The 15,704-nt window shown below is 37.4% G+C and overlaps 1 protein-coding gene and 1 long non-coding RNA gene across 6 annotated transcripts in view; one reads left to right on the top strand and one right to left on the bottom strand.

Annotated features, from left to right (window-relative positions):
* LOC125620832 (uncharacterized) overlaps window positions 1-615 on the bottom strand; it is a 47,396-nt gene extending 46,781 nt beyond the window's left edge. For both annotated transcript variants that reach the window (XR_007352329.2, XR_012664556.1), the window contains exon 1: window positions 480-615. This is a non-coding gene — a long non-coding RNA (uncharacterized LOC125620832). The remainder of the gene's footprint in view (window positions 1-479) is intronic.
* The window catches only part of FTO (FTO alpha-ketoglutarate dependent dioxygenase), a 332,351-nt gene that overhangs the window by 110,644 nt on the left and 206,003 nt on the right, over window positions 1-15,704 (top strand). For 2 of the 4 annotated variants that reach the window (XM_075118354.1, XM_048817012.2), the window contains one exon: window positions 3,936-4,055. The exons of 1 other annotated variant lie outside the window; for it this stretch is intronic. In XM_075118354.1, coding sequence (XP_074974455.1) covers window positions 3,936-4,055 — 120 coding nt within the window. Of the gene's footprint in view, window positions 1-3,935; window positions 4,056-10,504; window positions 10,543-15,704 lie in introns of all 4 variants that reach the window. One more of the 4 variants, XM_048817017.2, reaches the window with a different exon arrangement.

Below are 15,704 nucleotides of genomic sequence, written 5' to 3'. Positions count from 1 at the left end.
TTCCATCTGTTGGAATTGCTGCATTTATCTCTCAAAAAGAAAAGGATTACTTGTGGCACCTTAGAGACTAACCAATTTATTTGAGCATAAGCTTTCGTTATTTCATTTTATTCTAGGGCCTTAAATATTGAATCTAATGATTTATATTACAGACCTTTTGTTTTTATACGGAGTTTGTCCCCCTTACCTTTTTTAAAACCTTCCAATGTTTGATTTTTTTTTTCTTCCTCGCATCCTGCTATTCATAGAAATTGTGGGAAGTAGGTGTGAATGCCTCATTAACCACAACTGATCTAAGAAAAGGTGTGGTTAAAGAGTTGCTTTGTTTTAATGAAGGAAAGAAGGGGAGAGTATAACTCTGAATATAACTTCTAAGAACTTTGGGGAAAGTATTTAACACATGCTCATCTCAGGGTATGTCTAAACTGATATGAAGATAGCTACCATGCATTAATTTAAAAAAAAAAAAGTGTACTTGCCTTTCAGAGGATCCCAAAAAGCTTGTTACAAAAATAAGTAGCAGTATCCCTCTTTTACAGATGAGTAAACAGATGGTGACATCATGGCCACAGAGAGGTTCCTTTGCAGAGTCAGGAGTCACTTGACTTTCAGTTCTTGTTCTAGACAGCAAATAACTGCCTGCCTGCACTAGTTCAGGAAGATCAGCTTGAAGACTAACCTAGTGGATAAAACATTAATTGACCTTTCATCTTTATTTAACTCAGTGTTGAAGCTAAGCTGAGACATGAGGTAAAATGAATTTGGACCTCAGTTTGAAATCTTTGGTGAACAGTAGTCCATATCATTAAACAAGCACATATGTCATAATTTGGCATGGTTGGCATGCTCCCCTCTAGAGGGACCAACTAATCCTGCACAAAATTAACTAGCTTACCACTAAACTTTACCTCTAAAACCTAGAGAATAATACAGCTCTTCTAGGTCACAAGTCACTAAGCAGTGTGGCTGTGGTTGCAGCACCCATGCTGTGCTAGTAAATGGTGCTGCCACAGTTTCCATTACTGTCTGTCAGTTAAGCCCAGGATGTATTTAAAATGTGACCACGGTGCCAAAGATTTAAATTAGATTTAATTTACATAGATCAAGGGGACAAATCGATGTAATTAGTCAAAAATCAGATTGACTGCATTCACATTCCTGTCACAATGGGTCATGTTGTCACATTGATTTTTTTTTTTTTATTTTTAAAGCAGAGTTCTTTATTGATTAATGACCTAGTATGGTTTATTTCCTGAAACATTAAAGTCTGGCAACCACATAGGGTATTACCTTTTTAGTGGAGAAGGTCAGCAAAAAAATTACCATTGGGCCTTATTTTCAGCAGTGCTGAGCACCCAGAACTCCAGCTAAAGTCAGTGGAAGATGCTAGTGCTCAACACACCTGAAAATCAGTCCCGGAGAAGCCTGGCAAAATGTATCTTGACACTTCAGACCTGGATAATGCTTTAAAAGCAATAAACTTTACTTGAACTTTATTAGGAAGGACGTACGTTCTTAAACCTGAATACTAAGAAAAGCTGAAGACAGTCATAGCTTCCTTTCAAAACATTTAAGATTTACCTCAACTAATGTCTTCTAATCCTTTTGATATGTTTTACCAATGGGGTTGTTTTAATATTGTATGTGCAGCTTTTTTGTTTAAACTGCTTTTATTGAAATCAGTTACACTTATCAAACAAACGTTTAGTTAGTGTTGACTAAAACAACTTTCAGTCTTTTAGAGTAACAGCCGTGTTAGTCTGTATTCGCAAAAAGAAAAGGAGTACTTGTGGCACCTTAGAGACTAACCAATTTATTTGAGCATAAGCTTTCGTGAGCTACAGCTCACTTCATCGGATGCATACTGTGGAAACTGCCTCTGTTTGCATTTGGAAAGGAAAATGATGTCTGTCTGTATCTGTACAAGTTTTTTCATGCAGTTGATAGATTTCCACTCCATACGGCTAAATGCAGTGCCTTGCATAATGACAGGTTTCAGAGTAACAGCCGTGTTAGTCTGTATTCGCAAAAAGAAAAGGAGTACTTGTGGCACCTTAGAGACTAACCAATTTATTTGAGCATAAGCTTTCGTGAGCTATAGCTCACTTCATCGGATGCATACTGTTATGCATCCGATGAAGTGACCTGTAGCTCACTAAAGCTTATGCTCAGATAAATTGGTTAGTCTCTAAGGTGCCACAAGTACTCCTTTTCTTTTTTCAGTCTTTTGTAGCTGTTCTGTTGGTTAAAAGGTGTTCTCAGGTGAGGGCTTTAAGCCATTTTCATTATTGTTTCACCTTCACAGGTTGTCTTTGTTTGCCTCATCAGAGTTCAGAAGGGGTAAACAAAAGAATTCTTTGTGGTAAAGGTGAAGATTAAAGCAGCTTTGAGCCTCTGTGTGAAACATACCTACGATAACAAAGATAAATACAAAAATCTAAAAGACCAGAACTGTAAATCACTAATAAAAAAAATCAACAAAAAGAACAACAGAGACTGGGGGGTGGGTATTAAGATGAATGGAATGACTATGCTTGAACAATAATCAGTGTGTTATACAGTCTTAATGATGTTTTATAACTACAGTACTGGATGATGTGCAAGTATGGTATTAAAAACAACCCACACAGGTTATCTATTGTGTGTTACCTGCCTAGTGCTCCTGGGCTTAAAAGGGTGTGCAGCACATAATAACTATTTTTTAAACATAGCTTTCTTATCATTTTAGCTTCTTGATGTGTGTCAGATCATTGGCTCCATGAGGTGCCTCAGCGTAAACTCTGTGGGTGACATCCCATCTCCCACAGTACTCTACAAGGCTAGTTCTATGCTGCAGCAAAGGAGTCATGAAAATATCTTCTATTATTGTAAATGGAGGTGTGCTGTATGACTTCAAAAGTAGTTTATATGCTGAAGAATATAAAATAATCCTAAAAAATGAAAAGATTGTTGCCAAGCATACCTTGTAATCTAGGAAAATATTCTCTTATATGAGCCTGGGAAGGCTGTCTGCACACTTAAGCGCAGTGCTGTGGTAGTTGGAGTCACTAGCATAATGTCTGCTGCTGCATCACTCTCAAAAACTCCCAGAATCTGTGACTTCAGGTGGCCTGGAATTAAGCAGAGAGCACCCTTTTTTGCTTTTGCAGTGTGCATCACTCTGCATAGCTAGAGTAAGAAATGTTTGTTTTATGTGAATGAAGAATTGACAGAGGGAGCATAAAGAATTGTTTTGGAGCCCCCAAGCAGTGAATGGTAGATCTGATGGGTCAGAGGAATTGGTATTGGGAAATAGATCATTTCATCTCTAGGTCTCCCATTCAGATCTTCTTTGGCCAAAATTTATCATCTGGTAGTAGTTTGGTGACCTATTTGAAATTATCTTGCAGTATCAGTACTGGTGTCTCCATCATAAAAACCACCTCCACAACTGACACTAATTCATGCACTTCTTGAAAACTTTATCAGATTGGCCAATATTTATGGGGACTGAACTATTTTCTCTCCCACAGTGGTAGTCTAGTGAGCCCAGGGATTGAGGCGTGTGTGTGTGTGGTGTGAGGAAACTTGCACTATTATCATCTTTACAGTACTGTTCTATAGGTGGAGAGAGGATTTGGGATTCCAGAGCTGTCAATCAGGCACCTTTTATAAGCACCGTGGGGCTAATCTAAAGGCAGTTGAAATCAGTGGGAGGTTTTGCATTGACTATGGTGGGCTTTGGCACAGACCATAAAATGACATGAAAAAGAAATTTTAAAATAGCTTAAATTTCTGTGTGTAAAGTTGCCTTTGGAAACTACTTGTTGTTGGAGAAACTGTCAATGACCCCATCTTATAAGCATCAGCACAGATGTGAATAGATTCATATGTTTTTCCAAGTAATGAGCACAGACTATTTATGCCTCCTTTACATGTCATTCATCTCTTTGCAGGTCGAATTTGAGTGGCTTAGGCAGTTTTGGTTTCAGGGCAAACGCTATAGGAAGTGCACTGATTGGTGGTTTGAACCAATGGCTAAATTGGAAGAATTTTGGAAAAAGATGGAGTTTATGGTAAGTACTAGCAAATAGCCTAAAGCTCTTAAGAACCTAATTCTGCAGATACATTGCATGCAGAACCCATTGTAACTGTGTTGTAGAATCAGGCTTTAAATGTTCAGTATTTGTATGCTCTCTGTAATGCCAGTGCTGCCTTCCAATCCCACAGCAAAGCAGGAGAAGAAATAAAATAGCAAAACAAAATGAACAAAACCAAAAAAACAGGAGATGTTGCTTAGTGTCCATTTTGACTACTGTACGGTAAGATGTCAAAGTATTGGGTTATTACTTAATAATGATTTGTCTTCAATGGAAATTTTCAGCTCTATCCCCACCTTTCATATAGCACCAAGGTAGCTAGCTCTACTGATCTGCGGATGAAAACATCTCTGTGCAGTTTCACCAGTGCTTGTGCTAGACCAAGAATAGAGAAGAATGCTAGTGAACGCAAGGCTAAATAGTATCTTGAGCAACGCTAGTGAATGGCTAAGATCACTATGTCCTTTGAAATTATATCCCTGTCCTTGTCTACACTGGGGATTTGCCCCAGTTGCAGCACTGATGGCCAGCCATTGATCTAGCTACACCTGTGCAATCCATGATGTCTTACTGCAAAACTGGTAGAAGACTCTGTTTGTACCGGCAGAGCTTACTGTAGTTTCAAGTATTGCCTGTCTACAAGAAGTTTTTGCACTGGTGACTGGCTGTAGATGGCTGTAACTAGGGCCAGGTCTACGCATGGAACGATTTGCCAGTAAGATATATTATAATGGTAGAGAGCACCAAGTGTGGACACAGCTTATACCAGCAAAAGTGTCCTTTTGCTGGTATAGTTCTTCCAGTGCCTTGAGTGAAATAAGCTACACCAGCAAAAATGCAGTTTTACTGGTATAACTGTGTTTACACTAGAGACTTTTGCCAGCACAGCTATGTCGATCAGGTATCACACAGTTGACTGACATACCTATGTTGGCAAAACTTTGTAGTGTAGACCTGACCTCGGACAAATCCCCACTGTAGACAAGGAGCCTGAATATCTGCTTTGAATAGTTGTAAGGTTTCTGTGGCATTGAATTTGGACCTGATCCTGAGAGTTTGAGTACTGACAACTCATCAATGGTAAAAGAACAGGAGTACTTGTGGCACCTTAGAGACTAACAAATTTATTAGAGCATAAGCTTTCGTGGGCTACAGCCCACTTCATTGGATGCATAGAATGGAACATATAGTAATATACACATACAGATAAGTTGGAAGTTACCATACAAACTGTGAGAGGCTAATTAGTTAAGATGAGCTGTTATCAGCAAGACAAAAAAACTTTTGCAGTGATAATCAAGATGGCCCATTTAGACAGTTGACAAGAAGGTGTGAGGATACTTAAATTAGGGAAATAGATTGAATATGTGTAATGACCCAGCCACTTCTAGTCTCTATTCAAACCCAAGTTAATGGTATCTAGTTTGCATATTAATTCAAGCTCAGCAGTTTCTTCTTGGAGTCTGTTTTTGAAGCTTTTCTGTTGCAAAATTGCCACCCTTAAATCTTTTACTGAGTGCCCAGAGAGGTTGAAGTGTTCTCTTACCCGTTTTTGAATGTTATGTTTCCTGATGTCAGATTTGTGTCCATTTATTCTTTTGCTTAGAGTCTGTCCGGTTTGGCCAATGTACATGGCAGAGGGGCATTGCTGGCACATGATGGCATATATCACATTGGTAGATGTGCAGGTGAACGAGCCCCTGATGGCGTGACTAATGTGGTTAGGTCCTATGATGGTGTCACTTGAATAAATATGTGGACAGAGTTGGCATCGGGCTTTGTTGTAAGGATAGGTTCCAGGGTATTGTAGTTGTAAGAATGCTTGATAGAGATCTTGTAGGTGTTTGTCTCTGTCTGAGGGATTGGAGCAAATGCGGTTGTATCTTAGAGCTTGGCTGTAGACAATGGATCGTGTGGTGTGTCCTGGATGGAAGCTGGAGGCATGTAGGTAAGTATAGAAATCAGTAGGTTTCCAGTATAGGGTGGTGTTTATGTGACCATCGCTTATTAGCACAGTAGTGTGCAGGAAATGGACCACTTGTGTGGATTGGTCTAGGCTGAGGTTGGTGGTGGGATGGAAATTGTTGAAATCACGGTGGAATTCCTCAAAGGCTTCTTTTCCATGGGTCCACTGGAGGAAATAGATTCAATATGTATAATGACCCAGCCACTCCCAGTCTCTATTCAAACCCAAATGGGCCATCTTGATTATCACTACAAAAGTTTTTTTCTCCTGCTGATAATAGCTCATCTTAACTAATTAGCCTCTCACAGTTTGTATGGTAACTTCCAACTTATCTGTATGTGTATATTACTATATGTTCCATTCTATGCATCCGATGAACTGGGCTGTAGCCCACGAAAGCTTATGCTCTAATAAATTTGTTAGTCCCTACGGTGCCACAAGTACTCTTTTTCTTTTTATGGATACAGACTAACATAGCTGCTACTCTGAAACCTGTCATCAGTGGTAGTTACAGGAACACAGATCAGGCCCCATGTGTAACTTTCAATTTAAGAAAAGGAGTACTAGTGGCACCTTAGAGACTAACCAATTTATTTGAGCATAATAAATTGGTTAGTCTCTAAGGTGCCACTAGTACTCCTTTTCTTTTTGCGAATACAGACTAACACGGCTGCTACTCTGAAACCTTTCAATTTAAGGAAAGTTTCTTCCTTCACCAACAATAGCAGATAACAGTTCACACTATACCATGAACAGAAAAATGTTTTGGGGGAGGGATAGCTCAGTGGTTTGAGCATTGGCCTGCTAAACCGAGGGTTGTGAGTTCAATCCTTGAGGGGGCCATTTAGGGATCTGGGCCAAAAATTGGGGATTGGTCCTGCTTTGAGCAGGTGGTTGGACTAGATGACTTCCTGAGGTCCCTTCCAACCCTGATATTCTATGATTCTATGATACTGGAGCTCAAATTCTACATGGTGAGCTTTTTCTGTAGCAACTGGTGTCACAAACACTCAAAACATTACAGAAAACTAGAATGTAGATGTTTGTGCTCCTACCAGCTGCAAAAAGAAATCAGAGAGCCCTGAATTTTACCAGTGAAGAAAGAAGTGATTTGTAACTTTTATCTTTTTTTAATGAATTTGTGTCTCTTCTTTTAAATCCACATGCACTCCCATTCTGCTGGTGTTTTTGGATCTCAGATGACTTATCATTTGTAAAAAAGCTTTTCAGTTTATTTTTCCTTGAAATAACAATCTATTTTCTTGTAACACAAAGACTTAGTGAGGCAGACACAAGATTGTTTGATTGTTATTTTACAACCATTGTGTGTTGGGAACATGGAAAAACAGCACACACAGAAATTCTCAAGGGCTAAGTTTTCTGCAATTGGTGTGACATTACCATGTGTCTCTAATTAGAAACATGGTGGCGTCAGTGTATCTCCTTTCAACAGGCCTCAGGATGATATTTATCAGCAAACTGAAGGCTTAGGCCAAGACAGAAGCTGCTTCTAATTTAAATTTTAAAAATTGCTTTAATGTTTTATGATTTCTAACACATTAATCACAATTAATTTCAGCTATTGAGGGAGACAGTAGAGAATTTTAATTGAGAATGTCTGTTGTTTTGATGAGCCTTTAAGCAAATTTGGTGCTTACTGTGTTTGGGACCCAGAAGCAGCCTTTTTCAGTTCTGTTCTTTCTCCTTATACCTGCAGCATGTACCACATTCTTTTAAAAACTGACAGTAGGGGGCATTGTTGAGCTGCAGTTTTAATGTAACAACAATACTGGGTTTGAGAAAATATATAGAAATGTAGCATTAACTGTCAAGAATTATCCCTGTTGCTTCAAGTTAGCTGTAATCTCTAAGATTCCATAACACAGGAAATCAATTGTGGGTTAACAAATTCAACAGCAATTTAACATAAAAAGTGTAGTGTTTTCATGCACATTTGGATTCTATCGAAATAAGTTAAATCAAAACAACATTTCTAAAGGTACCTGCCAGTCTACAGTGAATATATTTCTGTAAATTATAATAATTTTAGCTGAATGATTATAAAAAATCATTTTAGTATATAATTTAGAAAAAAATCTAAATTCTGAATGTCTTGCTATTGTTAATTTTGTCTGTACAGAAGCACTATTGAGGTTTCCTTCTAAAAGGAAATACTTTAATAAGCAGTGCATTTTTCTTTACCTCTGTATGAGCTGTACAGCTCTTATCATACATTTTTACATGTATGTATCTAAAATTTTACAGAAGTAGGTCTTGGTCTCTTTGTGTTTTTTTTATGTTTCCCTGTTTAAAGATGAAGTTTTTTAAAAAATATTTTTTTCAAAACTGCTTCTAATTCTGCCAACTGTAACTGCTCCACTGTCACAACAAAATAATAATTCAAAAAGTTTAACCCAATGTCTTCAAACCTCAAGGCTCTATTTAATATTTTTATACATTATAGTAAGCACACATTTTTTTCATAATGTTTATTCCTGGCATTTCTTTCCCTGAGGATAGTTTTACTCAGGTCTCACTCTTGTGATGTAAATGTTAAACCTTTCATTTGAATGACATTCTGATAAAACATCACTTTTCCCCATAATATTACCTCATGAATTTATGAGCCCTTAAATCCAAAGCAAAGGTTGACCAGTCTTTACCGCCCTTACTCCCCCCCTTAAAAATATGAAGGCTATTCAAATGTTTGTATTTAAAAAAAAAAAGTCATCCAAGATTACCACATTATCATGTGCAACATCAGGATAAGTGCTCACTGAATTCAAAGAGAGAGTTACCATTTGAAAGGGACTGTACAAGCTTTGCTTTCTGGGTAAAGAGAAGTCTGAAAAGCTGAAATCTCATGTGATGTGAAGAAGTCTTGCTGTAGCTGTTCTGAGATTCAGGGGAGAGACAATTTGTCTCTCAGGGTCTGATAACATGCAGACCTCACAAACTGACATTTATTTTACCTATAAAAATGTTTAATACTGCACCAAAGCTGTGGGAAAAGAAAGAATTAAAAATAAGGAAATGGGGAAATTCTAAGACTTTTTTTTAACTCTAATGTACATTTGGTGAAGTAAAATGTAAATCGCTGATATGGTTTTGCTTGTGAAATGAAAAGTGAATCGACTTTGATTTTACACAGGAATGACAAATCTTCAAGATTTTTAACATATCTGATGTTTCTTTTAAAAAATGAAGACACTAGTAGTGTTGTATGGCATAAATTGTATGTCTGCTTTGACAGACTATTTAGCAATGGAGCAACGTATTTATAGAGCAGTTGGCCTTAATAACCTTTATTGACTTTAGTGGGTAAGAGCCAAGACTGGGATTATTAAAATGTATCAGTTTCATTGCAGTATAAAATCACAACATATATAATTATGTTAGGTAGGCTAGGCTCCATTTAATCCCACCCATTTATGTAGGGATTTGGCAAGAGGAAGAAAATCATGGCACTAAAATGTACAGAAATATAGAAGTGACTGGGAGTTTTAATAGCATAACTGTTTGCCTACTGTAAAAAGGTCTCACTTGAAGGCATGAAACATACAGAAGCTAAGCGTAAACTTTTGACATTTAATTGTTAATAAAGTAGTCTAAATTCAGGAAATCTCACACCATTTGTTTTACTGTTTTGGCATGCTTAAACAGTTAATGATTAAATGCAGCATACCATTCATTTTAATATATAAATGTTCTGTACATACAGGAATGTATACATTTTATGTAATTATAATGAATGAAATGTGATTCCATGCTGTCTGGTATCTTGAAGCACAACTGCTTCATCTTAGAGGTTCGGGGATTTTATTTTTTAGTAACAGAATAATTAATCATGCTCTTCTTGTTGTTATTATCCTCAATAGTACTCTTCAGTCTTTCTTTCACTTAAATTGAAATTGGAGAGACAAAATATTTACTTGTTAAATTATTTTTCTTTGTTTCCTTTTTGAATTCTATTTCATTATTTGCTACTGTTGCTATATATGAAGATATTTCAGAGTTTTTGCTATAAGCCACTATTGTCAGGAGCTTATAGACTGGCTGTAAAAATTGAGTCTAGGTTGAAGGTGAGACATAGGATCTCAGTCCAGGACTGTCATATAGTTTATATTTTCCCCAACATTTTAAAAGGTTTAAATGTATATTTACATAAGAGAATGTTTCAGTGCCAAAATAACTATGATGATCTATAAGGCAAACAATCTATCTTTTAAAAAGAAATCCTCTGAATTTTCTGTTATTTTGACAGTTTTAAACAGCTAAAATTAGATTCAAGAAATTGGCAGGTTGATTAGTTCATATCTCTTCAGGGCCTTGAAAATGTAAAGCGTTATGTAAGTGCCAGATATTATTAGGATCTGACTTTGACAGCCAAGAGTCAGGAAATTTTGGGTTAAGGCTTAAATTCTATCCCTAACTTTCACATTGTGCTTCGATATTGCAGATGTCACAGTCCTGTAGTGGAGGGCCTCAGACTGCCAGGTGATCATATTTGCCTACTGAGCTGCAAAACATGGCTACATAAAGGACTGAATTTCAGCCATAACTCCTGAATTTCTGGGTTTTTCTTATCTGCTTATACCAGACCCTTTAAATAAATATTTTTTTTGTTAGGTCAATTTTTATGCATACCAGGATTGAAATGTTCATAGAAATTTACCCTTACTTAAAAAACTAATACTGAAGTCTGGTATTTTATTAGTTTCTTTCCTTTTTCTATCGCACTAATTTCTTTGACTCCAGTATTTCCAGTCCTCAGAAAAGAAAGAGCACATTCAGCATTGTTTACTGGAGAATCATTAACAAAAGTTTTAAAAAATAGTTGTGTACAACATCTTCCTAAAAATATATTTACAATTCTGAGAGAATTCAGACATAAGCCTCCAAAACAAAATGTGTGCTGAAAGCACAAAGGAGTGTGTTTATGATTCTCTTTGAAGTGTTTTTGCAACAGGATAAGGAAAATTTTAGAAACTGTCTGATAGTGTTCAGGGTAAATACTTAAACCCCTTTAGAGAATTTCACACACAGATACTGTGCAGTAGAAAAAAGGATACTTATGTTTCCTAAAGCTGCTACAGCCTACAGCTTTGTACTTAAAGACAGAGGTGTTGAATAGAATTCTACTGAGGATACATCCAGTGACAATATCTACAGGAACATCAGAGCAAACCAGTGGATAGCACTTTCTATTTTTAACCCTTACATGAGCTAGTTGAGATCTGAGCTCTGTTGGTATAAAGCACTTCTAACATTTCTATTACTAACTGGGAATGTTGAGATGAAAAGCCCTTTTACTCCCATGGTATACTTAAAAGAACAACTCTTGAAAACACGAGGGTTGGCATAACCTAGCAGACTCAAAGTTGAGGCCTGGCTACCCCAATTTTGTGCCAATAGAGCATCGGATACATGGGGAGGGAGTTAGGACAATGGTGTGAGATAAGTGTGTGATTGGGGGTGGGGTACCTTCAGTTTTAAAATACTAGACTTCTGCTGATTTGTGCTACAAAATTTAATGTTGTTTAAATAAATTCCTCTCTCTCTCACTTTTATATGCATATATATATATATATATATATATATATATATATAATATACAGATCCCAATTCTACAATCCGATTAATGGAATCTGATCTCTGTGCCCATATTGAACCCTGTAGCCTTGACTGGCACTTTGTGCAGGCATAAGGATCTTCCTGCACCGATCAAATTGCAGAATATGTACATGCATGCACATCCACGTACGTATGTGCATATACATCAGTTTATTGCAATTGTTACAAACTAAGCTAGTCTCCTAACTAAAGGTATACAAAGGTATAGATAGACATACAGTATGTCTTCAGTGCTTTATACTGCCCCATCAGAGTCAATGGAAATTATATCATAGACTTCAGTGGGAGCAGAATCAGGCCTTTCATGAGCCTAGCATGGTTTTTATACATATTTACGCTAATATCTTGGATGAACACATATGCACCACAGTGCATGATCTATCTTTGGTTGATCAGGTATTATTTACCCACTTTTAGAGTATAATTTGTCTGTTGTAGTATTATTGTACTGCCACTTTTAATTGATCCAAAGCCCATCATAAGTTTTAGAGAGCCATTTCATTGTTTAATTTTGTAAATCTGATGAAAGTTGTGACAACTTTCTGCTGAAAATATATATGAACATTTACAGGAAAAAAGCAACACCTGTGTGTTTGAAACTTTTTTTTAAAAAATTAGACCAATTATTCAGTTTATTCTCTGATATACTTCAAGTAAATGGCTATTTGTTTTGAGTTACAGGGCCACAGGAATGATCAGAAACACAAAACTTCTATTTTGTTTATACTCATTACTTAGACGTGTGTGTGTGTGTGTGTGTGTAAGTAAGTGTAATATGTTAAAAGGTATGGTTTTGGGTTAAAAAAAGTTTCTGACTAGAGAAGTTTTTATTATGACAAAGTTATAAACTAAGGGAAATAAATCAAATGAGTGTGATTAAAATGTCATCATCTGCTGTAATTTTTTCACAGTACAGCTAATACTTGTTAAACCCTTTTTTACTGCTAGCTTCTTTTAGTGACTTGACCATCACTTTGTGATGGGTGTTGCCATTCCTGTGCTAGCTGCTAAGGCCAAGTGGAATTCTGTAGCATGGACAGATATAGTTGCATTTTACTCATAATTTATAAAAGTGGATGGGGGCAAAAGAGAAGATGCTTTTCTAATAGTCACTATTTCCAGGAACTGTGCCGCTCCTATTCTGTTTGATCCCCAGTCCTCTCTCTTATTAGTAAAATCATAGGTGAATAGCTCCTTTTGTAGCTACTACAGTTTTTTCAGAATTTCTCTTATGGTAAGAATCACAGCCCAGCTTTTACAGATAACTGAAGCTCAGAATAACTCAATGACTTGCCATGTAAGGCACTGTGGGCTGGTGGATTAGGTCTGGAAAAGGGTCAGGAAACCTAGGATCTTCTAACCCTAGTTCCATCACCAACTTTGTGTAATCTGAACAAGTAATTTAAGCCTGACTTTCAAAATCTGGTGCCCAAGTCAAAATTTCTGTGCCTAAAATAGGTATTTAGGTGGCAAACTTTAAGCACTGTTCTCAGCCTCAATTTCCACACCTGATTTTTACCATAATGAAAATGTACAGAAATTATGGTAGCTGTAAAAGAACTATTCACTATCGTCTTGCCAGTGAGAGAGAAGACTTGAGTCAGTGCAGATCTGGCTAAGGTGAGTATGAGGTTTATCCACATGGATCCAATTGTAAAGTAAGGTCCAGTGATCACGAGCTCTGCCTCAAGAGGGCAGTGCGTATGGGCAAAGTTCCGCCTGAGTGAATTGAATTGCAGGAGCTAGTCCCCTATGGCATATCCTGATCATTCCCCATATAAAATCCAAAGATCCGTTTCAGTTTCCAGTCCTGGGTCTTATGAGCTCTTGGGCAAGACTTTTCTGCACTTTTCATTTATTTTGCTTACTACACACACTTCCGTTTAGTAATCCTGAAGCTGTAGTCACAATAAAATGCAGCTTATCTATTTAATGTTTACCATGCTGCAGCAGGAAAGTAATTATTGGCTTTTCTCAAATGTCTCTACTTAACATCGGGTTTTGGCAGCCCTCCTTGGACCGCCAGTGAATCTGAACTCTAAATAATTCTCACAGCAGAGGCTTTATATTAAAGTTTAAGTGTAACAAATCTTCTTAAGTTGTTTTCTGTGTAATAATGTGATTGTTTATCACAATTGGACTAAATGGCATTCCTTTTCATAGGACTCATTTTGAATCTTTTAAAAATAATAGTAATAGAGTGGCTTAAAGACCAGTGACGGGGTCAGTTCAGACTTGGTGTCAATGAGAATGGTGTCAGTGGAGTTACACCCGTGATGCATTTTCCCCACTACCTCGCAGGTGACATTCAGCAAAATGTGTTGTTGGTGGCTAAGGGAAATTGTTACAGTTTGTGTTGCCTAGATGTTTAGAATCAATATAGTTATGCAATAGCTAACATGACTCAGATTTACATATGTATGTTTAATAACAACATTTTGGCCTTGTGTCTCAAGTGCTTTGCAAATGCTAATTGATAAAGCCTGTCAACATTCCTGTGAGCTTGATAAGTAGCAGTCTGGCCATTTTGCAGATGGTGTTGTGGGTCACAGTTTGAATAAGTGAATTGTACAAGTTTACACAGTAATTCAGTGGCAGAGAAAGCAATAGCACTTAGGATTGTCCCATTACCCATTGAACCACTTTAAGTATTAGGCCTCTGTTCTGTTTCACATTTCTGTCTAGTGAAGTAGCAGTTCTAAGCTGCAAGGACTTTGCAGTATCAGGCTGTTAGCATTTACACCTTTGCACAAAAATAAAGAATGAGCATCTTGTTTCACTATAATGAGGTATGGCAGTGTAGACCGATTTGGATGGCAACTATTTTACAAACCACCATATGCTAATGTTTTTCCCCCAAAGCCGTGTCTACACAGAGGTCTATGTTGTGCCTCTTGGAGTTTCCAGGTGAACAGAGGCAGAGCACCCACTTGAAAACCTTTATCAGAGACTGCTTTCTACCCCCTGTGCACTAGCTATCTCTTCATGGAGAGAGGGACAGAGCCATGGCATCTCCTCTGTGGTGTGTGCACTCTTGGGACAGCGGGGATGGAGCAAAATACAGACCGTGTAACTCTGTATGGCATTCACATGGACACACAGTGGGAGGTGCACAGGGAACCCTGACTCTAAATTAGTCTGAGACTTCATACTCTTTTTGGAAGACTTAAAAATTCACTCAAAATAAATAATAATATTTTTCACTTATATAGGTCTTCTCTAGTTACTCCTCGGCAAGATGTTCATTAGTGCAGCAGCACAGTAATTGACATAGTCTCTCTGAGGAATCACAGTAAAGCTAGGCTTGCTACCCTACTACAATTTTGAAGTTGTACCAAAATTGGGGCAAATGCTTAGTTTCAACTACCTCTCATGTGTTTTATTTATATATAATATGTGTGTACATATATATCTGTATAGATATAGTTGTCAACCCTAGCGTTGTTGTAATTTCTCTAAGGAACTGTGTCAATCAAAAACTTTTATAGCTTGCATGACCCTTGTGAAAAAAAAAAAGAAAATGGAGGCTAGAAAGACAGAGAAATCACTGCTGAAAACTCATCATACTGATGAAAATGTTTAACTAAAGAAAACAAATCAAAAAAAGCCATTTTCTTTTAAAAAAAAAATGCTACTGTGTGACACTAAACTGGGAGGAGTGGTAGATACGCTGGAGGGTAGGGATAGGATACAGAGGGACCTAGACAAATTGGAGGATTGGGCCAAAAGAAATCTGATGAGGTTCAACAAGGACAAGTGCAGAATCCTGCACTTAGGACGGAAGAATCCAATGCACCGCTACAGACTAGGGACTGAATGGCTCGGCAGCAGTTCTGCAGAAAAGGATCTAGGGGTTACAGTGGATGAGAATTTGGATATGAGTCAACAGTGTGCCCTTGTTACCAAGAAGGCCAATGGCATTTTGGGATGTATAAGTAGGGGCATTGCCAGCAGATCAAGGGACTTGATCATTTCCCTCTATTCGACATTGGTAAGGCCTCATCTGGAGTACTGTGTCCAGTTTT

Source organism: Caretta caretta, chromosome 12, assembly GCF_965140235.1.
Source record: "Caretta caretta isolate rCarCar2 chromosome 12, rCarCar1.hap1, whole genome shotgun sequence".
NCBI classification, from domain to species: domain Eukaryota; kingdom Metazoa; phylum Chordata; order Testudines; family Cheloniidae; genus Caretta; species Caretta caretta.
Note: the sequence above shows the minus strand (reverse complement) of the source record. Positions and strands in the feature narration are given on the sequence as shown.